This window comes from Thamnophis elegans, chromosome 6 (assembly GCF_009769535.1).
Source record: "Thamnophis elegans isolate rThaEle1 chromosome 6, rThaEle1.pri, whole genome shotgun sequence".
NCBI classification, from domain to species: Eukaryota; Metazoa; Chordata; class Lepidosauria; order Squamata; family Colubridae; genus Thamnophis; species Thamnophis elegans.
The window spans coordinates 22,439,783-22,454,939 of NC_045546.1; the positions used below are offsets into that span (position 1 = coordinate 22,439,783).

General features: G+C 37.6%; 1 protein-coding gene and 2 non-coding genes across 4 annotated transcripts; all 3 read left to right on the forward strand.

Annotated features, from left to right (window-relative positions):
* The first annotated feature begins 5,575 nt into the window (after positions 1-5,575).
* Positions 5,576-10,584, forward strand: LOC116510702 (60S ribosomal protein L21). 2 transcript variants are annotated; one of them, XM_032220349.1, is made up of 6 exons: positions 5,576-5,655; positions 7,569-7,647; positions 7,935-7,996; positions 8,978-9,090; positions 9,428-9,578; positions 10,456-10,584. In XM_032220349.1, the coding sequence occupies exons 2-6, from the start codon at positions 7,581-7,583 to the stop codon at positions 10,543-10,545; spliced, it is 483 nt and encodes a 160-aa protein (XP_032076240.1). In that variant the 5' UTR covers positions 5,576-5,655; positions 7,569-7,580; the 3' UTR covers positions 10,546-10,584. The 2 variants fall into 2 exon arrangements, with proteins under 2 accessions (XP_032076240.1, XP_032076241.1); XM_032220350.1 differs by having other exon boundaries at positions 5,595-5,611.
* On the forward strand, positions 8,447-8,528 carry LOC116510846. The gene has a single exon (XR_004255682.1). It is a non-coding gene; the product is annotated as a small nucleolar RNA SNORD102 (small nucleolar RNA).
* Positions 9,154-9,286, forward strand: LOC116510854. Its single transcript, XR_004255688.1, has one exon. It is a non-coding gene; the product is annotated as a small nucleolar RNA SNORA27 (small nucleolar RNA).
* Positions 10,585-15,157: the final 4,573 nt, after the last annotated feature.

Genomic DNA, 15,157 nt, shown 5'->3' on the forward strand with positions numbered 1-15,157 from the left:
TTAGTCCCCTCCGTGTGGGATTTCTTGCAATATAATAGAATAACAGTTGGAAGGGACCTTGGAGGTCTTCTAGTCCAACCCCTTGCCCAGGCAGGAAACCCTACACCGCTTCAGACAAATGGATATCCAACATCTTAAAAACTTCCAGTGTTTGGAGCATTCACAACTTCTGGAAGCAAGTTGTTCCACTGATTAATTGTTCTGTCAGGAAAATCCTCCTTAGTTCTAAGTTGCTTCTCTCCTTGATTAGTTTCCACCCATTGCTTCTTGTTCTACCCTCAGGTGCTTTGGAGAATAGCTTGTCTGTCTCTTCTTTGTGGCAGCCCCTGAGATATCGGAACACTGCTATCATGTCTCCCCTAGTCCTTTTCATTAAACTAGAAATACCCAGTTCCTGCAACCATTCATGTTTTAGCCTCCAGTTCCCTAATCATCCTGGTTTCTCTTCTCTGCACTCTTTCTAGAGTCTTGACATTTTTTTTTTACATTGTGGTGATCAAAACTGAATGCAGTGTTCCAAATGTGGCCTTACCAAGGCATTATAAAGTGGTATTAACACTTCACGTGATCTTGATTCTATCTCTCTGTTTCTATCCCTCTGCAATAGGTTTGCACTCTTGAAGTATTGCAAGTCGTTTAAGTTAGTTTAATTGTGGTTTAATCTTATATCTTATACAAACTGACACAATATATTCCACCGGTTTCATCAGATCTACTGATTAATTAAACAGGATAGCCTATATCAATATATGCATATTCTTATAGAAGACAGATTTTTGGGTGACAGGAATGATAGCCTCAGGTACTCCAAAGTCTAACAATATGAAAGAATTTAAATGACATTTATACCACCTGTGTTTATACCTACTGACACATTAAATCTAGCACATAATACAAAATAGAGAATCCCAACCTATTTAAATTTTCTTCTATTTTATTTTTATGATTGTTCGCTATCCAATAACCCAGGTTTGGGAAGAGTGTCTATACAAATTGAATGAATAAAAAACTTGTCAAATAATTATCACCAATGTTTAAATGATAATAGAATAAGGCAACAACAGGCAGTTCTCTCTGAAGATTTGGAACATTTATAGATGTAAATGCTGTCTTCCTACTGCACTTCTACCGGTTTTTTCATTTTCACTACCGCAGTTTTTCATTTTCCCTCTGTTCTCAAGCTGTTTTGACTATTGTTCATATCCTCTAATATAGAGTAATGGTTGCTTATTATGTCAACACTTTGAAAACAAACTTTTGTGTATACAGCAGAACATAAGGTCCTAATGGAAAGACTGTAGAAACGCTATAAATTTTAAAAAGCAGAAGTTAGTGCTGTGGGGGTGGGGCAAGTGCAAATAACTTGGGAAGAACCGAGACTGAGACATTAAAGGTGGCAATGAATCAGGTAATGCTGTCCAGCTCTGAATATAGCAAAAAATGGCAAAATAAATTCTTAAAATTATCTTCATTTTATGTGTTATAGTGCATTGCAGGTATAATTAAAATGTGAACAGGTAAGCCATTGAGATTAACAGCCATTGACAGCCCTATTCCTCCTATGTTTGTTTCATCTTCTTTAAGGCTTTCCACAAGCAATCTGTGGTTTTGCACTTGCTTAATTCCCATATCACAGGACCCTTATTTTCATTTCCCAACTCTCAAAAACATCATCACTGACCTTAAAATGAAAACACCACATGAGGTAATGAATGATCCTCTCAGCTCACCAAGAAAGCAAATTCAAAGACAGTGAACCAGTGGCATTTCCACATTCTTACTTAATGGTGGAGGTGAATACTTATAATTAAAATTTTTCAATAGGGAGGGAGGTGGAAAAATCAGTTGCTCCCCTATTCAATCTAAAACAGCTGAGATTATTTTTCAATAGTTTAATATGTGGGAATAAAGGCAGCCTCGAGGATCACATCATAAGAAAATGACCTATCCAAAGCCATTTCTCAATAAATTGCAGCTAAATTAATAAATAAATCAGCTCAGCTGCCATAGACATTAACATGGGATTGGATGGATAGGATTTATTTATTTATATTTCATAATAGGGGCATTTCGATGACAACAAAGTTGTTTTCCAGTGTTAATATATAATTGTGAATATTGCTGACTGAAAACAGCAAGACAAAGGAGATACTTTGGTTGAGTGACAAGATGGAGGACAAATTGCAAAGTTTTCTTAAATGTCTTTGGAAAAACTAACAAGGATTGAGGTCATTTGCCCATACAATCATCAGGTGTCAACTCAAATTGATAACACCTAATGTAAAGCACCAAGGATTATTTAAATTTATTTGGAAGTATCAGTAATTGAATATAACTATTGCAACTAATGTTATTTTAATTTATATTGCTCCTTACACCGTAGATGTCCTCTAAGCAAAACATGTACTGAATTATATAGTCATGTATTTTTCTTTATGTGTTATTTTAATTTCTTTGGAATATACAATAGGATTATGCTATATATTCAGTAAAATTTGCTACTTGGATACAAAGCTGATGTTTGGCATAATTTTTCCTGTAACACAAAACATGTTAATTAGAAAGAGCTTGTTCTTTGCTGATTATTCTGCCATTATTATGTTTATGCTACAATAAATGTTTTAAGCAATGCTGTCTTCCTTATCAAGAAAAGTGGAAGCTGTAATTTTGATTGGCTTCCTTTCTCACTATATTATACTATACTATTTCCTTTCCAAAAAAAATCTGTGGTTTTGTTTCTAATTACTTGCAGATGGTCAACTAATTTAAACTTCCCATCTGGCTTTATCCAAGGATAAAAATCTGTATTGGTTATGAATACACCCTGATGAACAGATTCCATCTGTTTGAATCTTCTTTATATATCTATATCAGAAATGCTACTGTTAAATTAAATGAAAGACCACCAAAACACTGATTGGAAGGAATCAAGTATTGCTTTTGCAAATTCTTATTTATACGAAAGAGTTCTCTAAAATATTGGAAGGTTATTAACATGTTTTTTCTAGCATTTTAAGCGTTTTGGAATTGAAAGATATGTAGCCTTTTTGGCTTTTAGTATACAATGCTTGAATGAAGTAATAAGTTCTCCTTCCTAAATAATTTATGTAATACAAATATGTATTTCTTTTATTTTTCTACAGAATGGAAACCATTGGCAAAATTGAGATGTTATTCAATTGTAAAGGCAATGAACTTGATATAAACTAATGTGAATTTTCCAAAATCATATGAACACTGAGTTTAGTCAGATGAAGCTGTTAACATTTATTAAATATCTTAATATTAGACATGGAAAGAATACTGTAAACTATATATTCCCATGTACAAAGAACTGGGAGAAAGCTTCTTTGGATAATATATCCTTTTGCTTAATTACGTAAAGAGAATTAAATCAGAACTACAATTAATTTAAAAAAGTCAATATTTCAAGGCAATGAGTGAATTGTAGGCTGCTATAACATGGCCTGTTTTGTTTCAACTTCCTATGTGTTGTGAATCCTGTTTGCATTTTTAAACATGATCTATAATTTAGCATTATATATTTATGTGCATAATAGCTTTCATTAATAAGATGAGAAATGAACAAAATCTTAATAAGTTACTTAGATTTGTAAGTTTGCAAAATGCAATGATGTTGTTAGCATCCATTTTGGTGTGTATGTGTATGAAACATATGAGATGCATTTACAAATACAAATTTGAAATATTGTCCTCTGCTTAATTTTGAAAAGACAAGTCTCCCGATATTATTTTTCAACTAGAAGCCCAATTAGAATATCAAATTATTTGAAATTATTTAGCATCTATCTAAACACTATATCTACGGCTAAATCTTAATTGAATTTCTGATCAACCTTGCTGTAAAATCTGCCCAGTGGATTCAAATCACTCTAACCCATTGTTTGTCTATTAAGACATGGAAGTCTGATTCAATGTAATCTGAAGCCATGGTTTACAAATTACAGTGGTTGACTTATGCTAAACCAAAAATAAATGTACATTAAAATCTCATATATTGTGTGAATTGAGGAAAACCTCCAACTTTCAATTCCTAAAATCCCATACTATATATTGTATTAAGCTGGATTCACATATCAGAGTAAACCATATTTGATTTTGGCATAGCATATTGCATGAATCGAACCATTGCGATTTGCATGCCCTGACTTAAAACTATCCTAAAGGTGCTTTTCGAAAGGCAACTGAACTGTTTTTTTTTTCTTGAAGATGTTTCTTTTCTCATCCTAGAAGCTTCTACAGTTCTGACTGAATTGCGGGGTAGGGGAGAAGTGGAAGGGTTTATATTTTTTGCAATCATCTTGTTAGCTCTCTGAAAGTAGTTCAGGCCACTTGGCCTCTGTATTTGTACTTATCTGTATTTGCACTCTGATTCAGATGACCCTGAGGCAGAGGTGGTATTCAGCAGATTCTGACCAGTTCTGGAGAACCGCTAGCGGAAATTTTGAGTAGTCCAGAGAACCAGCAAATACCACCTCTGACTGGCCCTACCCCCATCTATTCTCTGCCTCCCGAGTCCCAGCTGATTGGGAGGGAATGGGGATTTTGCAGTAACCTCCCCCTGGAGTGGGGTGGGAATGGAGATTTTACAGTAGGCTTCCCCTGCCACACCCGCCAAGCCATAACACGTCCACCAAGCCACACCCACAGAACTGGTAGCAAAACCTTTTGAAACCCACCACTGCCCTGAAGGTACGGATAAACCCCCAAGGGGCTTCAACGACTCTCAGATATCTAACAAGGATATGATTGCAAAAAATGCAAATCTTTTCATTCCCCCCTTTCAGTTAGAACTGTTCTTGGATGAGAAGCGAAATTTCTTCCAGAAAAAAAGAAAGTCCAGTTTTGCCTTTTGAAAAGCACCTTTGGGGCAACCATGACCTGGGATGATTGAGAATCTCCATAGACATTGTTTTTGAGCTAATTTATGCGGGGTGAATCATTCAACTTAGTGTTGTATCCTTTCATTCTTGATGCATGTTATTTTATTCTCCTTATGTACACTGAGAGCATATGCACCAAAGACAAATTCCTTATGTGTCCAATCACACTTGGCCAATAAAGAATTCTATTCTATTCTATTTCTCTTCTATTGTGCTGGTTTATTTAATCCTGTCTGAGCGAGCTTCAACCTTAATCCACTACGCAAGAAACAGGACCGCAGAACTGCTGTCTATGGGACCGCATCGAGTTGTCCCCAAACCTCCCACTTATGGCCAACAGTACAAACACCCCGCCTTTTTTTTCTTAGCCTCATATGAGTGCCCTCCCAGAAAGCTGTCTAAAGCAGTGCCTGCTCCAGTTCAGTATCGTAACACCTAAGAAAACCCAGAACATTTATTTTGGGGCGACTTAAATATTTGCCTCCTTCCTATTTCCTTCAACTTGAGGCGAGAATATAGTCAGTTCCCCCCCCACCACCACCACTCCAACCAGGTATTTCTGCGAAACCGTTTTTCAATCGGGCGCTTTAAAGACAGGCGCGGGTCAGATTAGTCCCTCCCTTCCTCGCGCTAAACCGGAAGGGAGGCGCGGAGACCTGGCGAAGCGCCGCCTTCTTTCTTTTCGGCCTGTGGACGCCATCTTGAAGGTACCCGCTGCAGTTGGGCTGCTCTTTTTTTCCGTCGGGCCCCGGTATGCGGAGGGTGGCGGGAAGGGAACGGTAGCCTTGGGGCTGGCCGGAGAAACGGGTGAAAGGAAACCCGGCTCGCTGGGATCCGGGAGGGCCTGGGCTGTTTTGAGATGGTGGGCTCGGAGCGTCGGGCAGATATAAAGGCCGGGCGGAGAGCGTCGGGGAGGCGTAGGGAAGCGAAGGGGATGAGAGGAGCCGGGCGGGGAGGCTAGGAAGATAGAAGAGCGAGAGAACGGAGTCAGATCCGGGCCAGAAGCGAAGTACGGGCAGCGGCAGCGGCGGGAGAAAGGAGGGCATCCAGGCGCACGTGGCTAAGGCAAAAGCCCTGCTTACGAGAGGCCTGCTCCTCTCCCTCCCCCTCTGGTAGCCCAGCGCTTGGGAAGAGCCCAGCTTTGCATTTAATAAGCTTTCTCTGACTAAATACGTGAAATGGATACGAATAAATGGGGACATTGACGGTACGCACCAAAGTGCCCATTTATTCGTATCCGTTTCATGTATTCATAATCATGTTTATACTTGTATCTGTTACCTTACACATACTCGACAAATAATAAGAATAAAATAAAAATAAAGTTTAGTAACTTGAAGCACGTGGTTTGAATGCAGTGGGGGCGGGAGAGAGATGTCCCCTCCAGCCTCGAGAAAAATAGTAAACACAATCGCTCCATCATGAGTCCATCTGCGATTTGGCATGGCAAAGTTGCGTATATTTCCCCCCAAGAAGTTGAAACTGGTCGATGTGGGTTTCTCTAACCTGGTGCCTACCGTCAGATCGGTTGCGAATTAGCTTATTTGGGAGGCCATCGATTGGGGGAGTATTCCTGATCGACGTGCAAGGACATGATCGTAGGTCTTGGGAAGTGATCTGGCGCATCGATTTAACTTTTTTTTTAAATTAGACTTAAAAATATGGCGGTCCTTATTAACGCTTCAACCCACGATCTTTTGAATTGCTTGAAGTTTAGTTACTTCTCTTGCTAATAGTTTTCTTCTGGGTTGCATTGCAGTAAGTGTGGGGAGAGGTTACCACATTCAGAAAAGACAAAGCTCAGATCTTTGTAATGTTTTTTCTAGGCCAGAAAGGCTCCCTCTCCTTAAGGGAGAAGGCTACATTTGCAGTCCTTTACTTGTTAGTCTTATGTGATGGGATCGCAGTGGAGATTGCTGTTTTAATTTCAGAAAATCTTGTTGCATTCAGTTGAGTCCTAATTATTGCCACAATTCTGGTGTTGTACGTCAAAGTAACTACAATTAGATTACTAAAGCAAAAACTTTGTTTTCCTGTACTTGCATTTTATTAAGATTTGTTTGCTTTCAAATTATTCAGTTGGATAATTTGGGACTGAGAGAATTAAATTTTGAGCAGTGTATCTAGAACAGATCAACATTTGAGACACTTGCTTTGTATACTAGGCTATTCCATCCTGGCTGCTGGGTATGGTAGATGAAGTAGGAAAAAGAATGTCCAGGGTATTGAATAGGGAAAGGGTGATCTAGTGTAGACTGCCACAGGCAAATCCCATATGTATAGTATATCCATCTTAGCTGAATAAGTAAGAGTGTAAGTGTCTTTAAAATAGGCTATCTTTCTACTTCTGAGAAAGCCATTAAAAATGCTCAATCATACTTGGGGGTCCTTATAAGAATTTGACACTTAAAGGATTTTGTGTGGAAGTTGTATTTTGGCAGGGCTTGCTTAATTCATACACAAATTACCAAGCTCAATTTAATTTTACAAGATTTCAAGAGCTAAAAATGTTTTTTCTGACATAAATTCTCTTCATTACAGTCATGTGTTCAATAATAATAAAGCATCACTATTTTAGTATTTACAAGAAAATCCATTTAAACTTAATACAGTTATCTTTATATTTCTTTTGTCTGAATTGTTGTAAATTGATTACTCTTACAGTGATCTGTCAAGATGACAAACACAAAGGGAAAGAGGAGAGGGACACGTTATATGTTCTCAAGACCCTTTCGCAAACATGGTAAGTAAAATTTATTGAGCCAGTTAAATTTAATAAAATGATAGAAATAATGTTGATTGAATCCCTTACCTGTGTGAATTATATAACATGCACTATAGTTAAAGGAATATCATCACATAATTTAAAATTCACTGTTACGTTTGCCTAATGCCTACTGTTGATCATTATTGGGTGAAATAATTCCTTAATTCTATTTTTAATTTTAATCCTTAATACAGGATTGGGGTATTAAAGTACATGAAATTAAATTAACTAAAATGTAAGTAATTGTTGCATTTTTTAAAAAGGTGTTGTCCCTCTTGCTACCTACATGCGAATCTATAAGAAGGGTGATATTGTTGATATTAAGGTATGTTTCTTTAAAAATTACTTTCCTGAAACTAAAATTATGTTACACAACTGTTATTACTTTATTAAAATAAAAGTGTAAAACACCATAATATAAAAGGATAAACAGTTGTCTTCAAATTATATTGCTGAACTTTGTGAGTGCTTGGGTATCTAATATTTAATTTGTTGTATTAATTTAATTAATATTTGTTTATTTAAAAATAATAAAAATATACAATTTTTTAAAAGTAAAAATTGTGTGGTTGTAATGGAGCATCTGTAATCAGATGTGCAGTATTTCACTTGAGATTGGATATAGTTTTGTTTCTTGAAAAATACTAGTGATATTTTTTCTAATGTGTAACTTTAATCAAATGGCCTGGGTTAAATTTTTGCTGAATTCTTAGCGCAAAGCCTAATTTGACTGTCTGATTTTGTAATGCTGCATTACATTATTTTAATGCTCTGGTGCTTGATGATGACACTCTCCTATGATTGCTTTGTAATAAGTAAAGCAAACTGAGCAAAACATTTCACCGGCACTGAAAGCAAACCAGAGACATTATCTAGCTCTCCAGGAAACTTAGGCTCCCAGACAAAATAATAAAATTAGGATAGGGGTTTATGCTGATTTATAATGTAATAAAGATATGATGTGATTAGTAAGCCATGTGTGATTCATTGGGCTCATAAATTCTGCCCATACCATTTATAATTTGGTGGCTGATTAATAAAATTACTGGAAGATTGGAGTTCAGTTAAAACAGAAAATCATCTAATCATTCTTGAGTAGCTGACTTAGAGAGTAAGCAAGCTTGTTCTGATTTGACTAGAAAAGCTTATACTATGTGGGCAGAGCAGCAATTATATTCATTAATTTAAGAACACTGGCATTCAGTTGTAAATAATTCTTTGATGTCCTTTCCCAAGATTTTTTCAATAAACATTCTCAGGCATTTTTATTTATAACTATTTATGGTGTAACTTTTTGTACTAACAGGGCACAGGAACAGTTCAAAAAGGCATGCCCCACAAATGTTACCATGGCAAGACTGGAAGAGTATATAACATTACTCAGCATGCTGTGGGCATTATTGTGAACAAGAAGGTTAAGTAAGTGCTTTCCTTATTTTCGACTTTATTCCTCATTACTGAATGTTATGTTAAGATATGTCTGTTTCCCCCTTCACTTTACCAATTAGACATTTCTTGTCTTAATTGGTCATTCAGGGGGGGTTACAGCAATTATCCTTTTAAAACCCAGCCAGATTATATTTAACTGGCTTGGATCCTGTCAGAGGAAACAGATGCTGAGTCTCTTCTGCAACAATATATAGTTTGGAAATGTCAGACAATAGAGCTTTGCTGACTTGATCTCAGTGATCTAGTTCTTGCTTATTAAAAAAAATTGATAAAACTCTGACTGTGCCCATATCTTTTTTTCTCCTAGAGGCAAGATCCTTGCTAAGAGAATCAACGTGCGCATTGAACACATTAAGCATTCTAAGAGCAGAGACAGTTTTTTGCAGCGTGTGAAGGAAAATGAAAGGAAGAAAAATGAAGCAAAGGAAAAGGGCACTTGGTTTGAGTTAAAACGCCAGGTAACATTGAGAATATATCTCAAATACGGTAGTTGGTTCTAAATCTAAAGTTACTTTGAAAAACACCTTGTATGTAACTAGACAAAAATGTTGAGAGTTGTTTAAATTTGTAACAAGACAAAAATGTTACATTATCTAATGTCATATACATTATCCCTGTCAGATCTCACATAAGGGAGAGCTAGTTGACATACAGGTAGTCTTCAACTTGCGAACATAATTGAGCTTGGAAGTGCAGTCATTAGTCAAATAACCAGACCTGATTTTTAAGCAAATTCCATGGTGATTAGGCAAATCAGTTTTCCCCAATGGGCATTTTTCCTGTTGGAAACTGGTGAAAAATGTTCCAATTTGTGATTAGGTGACTGGGATACTGCAAATAGCCTTAACTATGAACCAATTACCAACTGTCCAAGTGCAGTTGTGAATGGAGTGTGTGATCATCATAAATTCAAAAGCAGGCCATAAGCTTCTCTGGGGAGGATTCTATTGTAGCGTTGAATAAGTGTCTGGTTGTAGGTTGGGAACTATCTGTAAATAAAATATCGTCTTTAATTTATATAGTGTTTAAATGTTACTGCATGTCTTGATCTATTGTCTACTGTTCATAACAAGCTAAATTGGGGGGGAAAAAGGGGGCACGAAGAGTCAAATGATTTTAGAGTTGTCGGTCACATTAAAAGAACTAGCTTAATTTCTCAAATATAAAAGACTATATAATTTTTTTGTCTTTGCTCTTAAGATATGTTCCTAATTTTGAGGGAAGACAAAGTGACCTAATTATTAAGTGTGTAGTGGTAGAAAATGCTCAGTAAAAAAAATTTTTTTTTATATCTTGCACTGTTGTAACACACTTCTTTTGTATTCTTGTTTACAGCCTGCACCTCCAAGAGAAGCTCACTTTGTTAGAACCAATAACAAAGAGCCAGAGTTGCTGGAACCAATTCCTTATGAATTCATGGCATAGTCTGTATGAACAAAATAAAATAACATGAAAAGAATTGAAGCACTTGTTTGCGTATTCAAAATTATTATTTCTGAATTGAAAGTTCTGTATTTCTATTATTTACTCTTTATGTTATAATTCAGCATACAATTAATTATGGGCAGACTAAGAGGCAGCTATTTTTCTGTGAACCATAAATTACTTGTCTGTTGGTAGCCTTCAACTAGTTTTTATAAATAAACAGGAATATTCTTACAATTACTTCCCAGTATATTCTAAATTAAAAATGTGTTAAAGATAGAAAATATTGGAGTTATAAATCTAAAGAATGAGGTTTGTAAAAAACATTGCTGATTCTCTTTCAATTATTTCTGAGAAACTAGCACATTTCTCAAATTCTTTTCTTGGTTTTCTGATAAGATACTCTCCATTCTTGATAATTTGGCACTATATCTTTCTGTTATTTGCACGAACTACTAAAAGTATCTCACCTCTCTCTTCCTTACCCACCAATGTCAGGGAATCCTAGTAGTATGAATTAGTCTGAAATTGATCGTGACATTCAGATAACAAGTTTGTAAAAATCTGACGTGAGAACTACTAAATGAATATTGTCCACTTGTATTCTGTATTCAAAAATGTTTTCCCATTTAAAAGCTTCAGACCCCACTTTGATGAACATGAAAAACTCACAAATAACTCCAGGGTTTGTTTGTTTTTTAAGTTTTAACACAATGGAATGAGTGACAGGTAGGAGCAAACCCTGAGAAGATGAATTAATTTTCCAATTTAAGAAAAAATATGGATAAGATATGTGTGTTATAAGTTAGCAAGTCTGATAAAATGTTACTAATCAAATAATAGATCATGTACATCTATTACGTTTGGTATCAAATATGATGGCATTGTTTGATAGGACATCTGGGGACAGAACATCCCTCTCCTTTGTGGTAACATTCAGACAAATTTAAGTCAAGCCAAAAGAGGCAGCATGTAGACACTCCAGGAAATATTATGGTGGGGGCTAGACTAGAAAGCCAGCAAAATATTCCAGAGGAAAGCAGTGGCAAGCCAACTATTACAGCTGACAAAAGACAGGCATTTTTATAAAGTTGTGCTTAATTGGAATCTACCATTAAACTGCATATCTTTGGCTTGGTTAATACTGTATATGTGTAAACCTGTTGATTATACTTTAGTGATGTGCATATAAACCAAATATTCTGACTGGTTGCTGTACATAAGGCAACCCTTTTCACACAAATTTCAACTTTTCTACTGCAGGAGACCTGATCTTGAAACTGAAATCAGGCAAGCTTCATATGACTACAATGTTTGATTTCCAGCAAAATAAGCACCGGTGTTTTGTGCTTTGTGCCCTTTAAATGGTGGGACTTCAACTGCCTTTACAAACTGCTTGACAGAATGAGTTTTGGAACAGGCTTTAGACTTTGAGGGATTGCTTAGTTGATTTGGGGGTTTTGAGCAGTTACGAGCATGTCAGAACAATAGGGAAATTATATAATCGATGAAATATTTCAACATTTAAATGCAGAGAAAAACAGGTGGGAGAGAACGCTTCTTATCCTTGTCCCCTTCCACAATGCATTTAGACAATATATGCATATGCTGACTCTGTAAACTGCTTAGGGCTGTAAAGCACCAGAGCAGAACCATGATGGAAACCCGTGTTTACTTACTTATAGCAAAAACCACCCTATAGCAAACCATGGGCTTGCTTAATGACTATGGCACTTAATAACTGCCACAAAAATGATAGTAAAATCTGGAGCTGCTTTTCTATTGTCACTACTTAGAATAAATTGTGAGCTTAATTAGTCAGTGGTGGGATTCAAATAATTTGACAACCGGTTCTCTGCCTCAATGACCGGCTAGGTAGGCGTGTCTGGGTGACGGTGGGTGTGGCCAGCTTGACATCACGTTGAGGGGCACCTCTCGCCATGCCCGCCATGCCTCGCCCCTCACTTCCCAGCCACTGCTCGTCACATCCAGCTACTGGCTCTGCTGCCAAGCCGGGCAAGTAACTGAGTGAGAGGCCAGGTAGGCAAGGAGTGGCTGGGAGGGGAAGGGCGAGGTGATGCCAGGTGTGGGGAGGCACGCTATTCAGCCGGTTCGCCAAACCACAAAACGTTAGCTACCTGTCCTACTGAACCTGTGCGAATCAGCTAAATCCCACCACTGACAATATTCATGGTTTATGGAATATGCTACAATTCATTCAATACGAAGTCATAAATTGGTTCATAAATTACAATGATTGGATGCAAATGTTTTAAGCCTAAATCCCGCAAATTTCCTATATTGTATGAATCAGGACACTGCCATTCTTATCCCTAACCAAGATGACAGAGGCCGGCATTTGATTCATTTCAGACAAACTCTTGTTTCAGTTAGAACTGATTTTAAGATTTACCTTTGATGCACACCTTAATTTAGATATATGGCCTCTAAGGAATTTCTGTCCACTATTGCCAAGTGGTAACAAAATGCCACTACACTGAGTTATGGCTAGAGTGGTTGAAGTGTTAATTCTAGAGCCACAGATATTTTAAGATATTGTAACACCTTTCCCAATAATAGTGTTCTGTTTTGTTTTTAGAAATGCTGATCTGGTTGGAATTGGACTATCAGAGAAGTCTACAAAAGTTGCTTGATATGTTCTCCACCCCCCATTACTAAAAGCCATACATAAATTAGCCCCAATTGGCATGAATCATTAGTAAAAATTGGGGAGTGGAGATTGGTGGCTGCAAAGAAGTTGTAAATGAAGCTTGCAGGGGAGCTTAATTTGTAATGATTAGTCACTGAACTTTTGATGTCATGTTTTGTAACGTTGAGGGTGTACATTGTCACCTGTAGGCTTTTGTCTTGGTGAAGCTTTTGTATTCTTCACTTCATATTTTCAAGTCTTTTTTTAATGTTTCTGAATCTTCAAAGGCCCCTCCTCATTTGTTCCTATTGTATCTATCATTTCGTTTTGTATCAGTTCTTCCTCTCACTCCCACATCTGTCACTTAACCTTCTTTTCTGAGATTGAGTCATTGTTCTTTCTCGCACAACAGACAGCTAATTTTGTTAGTGCAAAAGGCAGCTTTTCCTGGACTATGCATGTTTCAAGAACATCTGCCTACCTACAAAGGTAGCTGTTGAGATCAAGTAGGGCAGGCTAAGCCAAAGGTAAAAGGAAAGCTGTTCTTGGGGAACAACAAGATTTTAGACTCTAAACTTCAAAAAAATGTGGAGAATTGGCTTCGTCCTTGAATACATTATTAGGTGACTCTTACAGCAGCATTAACTGGGTGTTTGAAAAGCTAGCATGCAGCGCATCTAGTCTATGCACAGGCTATGTTCATACAGCACAATAAGTCTGCTTGCTTAACCAGAGTTCACTAAATGACCTATGATTTACTCCAGGGGTGGGTTCTTGCCAGTTCTAACCTCTTCTATAGAAGAGGTTCCACAAATCTACAGTGCCGTTTAGAACTGGTTCCAGCTCCCTGCCCCCGCCCTTCTGTAAATCATCAAGATGAAAAGCGAGAGGAGGAATTCTGGGAGTTGAAGTCCACAAGTCTTAAAGCTGTTAAGTTTGAACACCCCTGGGTTTTTTTTCTAAAGGGTTAGGGGTGCAAGGGTCTTGTAACTTGACAGCTTTAAGACTTGTGTGCTTCAAATGCCAGAGTTTCTGAGCCAACATTTTGTTTGCTAAGCAAGAGCGTTGTTAAGTGAATTTCACCACATTTTACAAGTTGGCCATGCCCACCCAGTCACATGGCTGGTAAGCCACTCCCACTCAGTCACATGGCTGGCAAGCCACTCCCAGAAAGCAGGGCACACCAATAGAAGAGGTTCTTTAAAAAATTTGAAACCCACCACTGACTTACTCAAACTATAAGATGTACCCGACTATAAGATGCACCTAGATTTAGAGGAGGAAAACAAGAAAAAAATAGTTTTTGGCTTCTGTGTATCCCATTTTCACCCTCTCCAGCCCTCGGAAGCACTTTGCAAGCCAAAACAAAACCAGGCCAGTTTTTGGCCTCCTAAATCCTCCGCGCATCACATTTTTGCCAAAAACTCATCCTTTTTGGGGGAGATGTTCACTGACTCACCTCACTTGTTGCCCTCAGCCTCCTTTTCGCTGAGAGGCAAGGCTTTCTTGAAGACCTCTGCAGCCGATAACAGACCTCTGGATCGACCCGGAGCTCTGTTATCGGCTACAGAGGCCTTCAGGAAAGCCTTGCCTGCTACAGAAGAAATGGGCCAGCAAGGCAGGTGTCAGGGTATGTGAGGCCTGGCTGCAACTGTTTGAAGGTAAGTACCCTTGCACCCTGGAGTGGGTGGGGTCTTAATTAGGGCTTATTTTGCAGGTAGGGCTTATATTGGGCGCTCAAGTAAAAATCAAGCTGAGGCTTATTTTTGGAGTAGGTTGTGTTTTCGGGGAAACATGGTAGATGTCCACAAAATGCTGGGTATACAGTAATCTTTTTCACCAATCATATTTTGCAAAATGTAGCCCTTAGGCTGAAAAAGGTTGATATACTTCTGATTTATCCCAATGAAAATTGAGCATGTTCAGTGGCCATGAAATACTAATTGCTGGAGAGCAAACCAG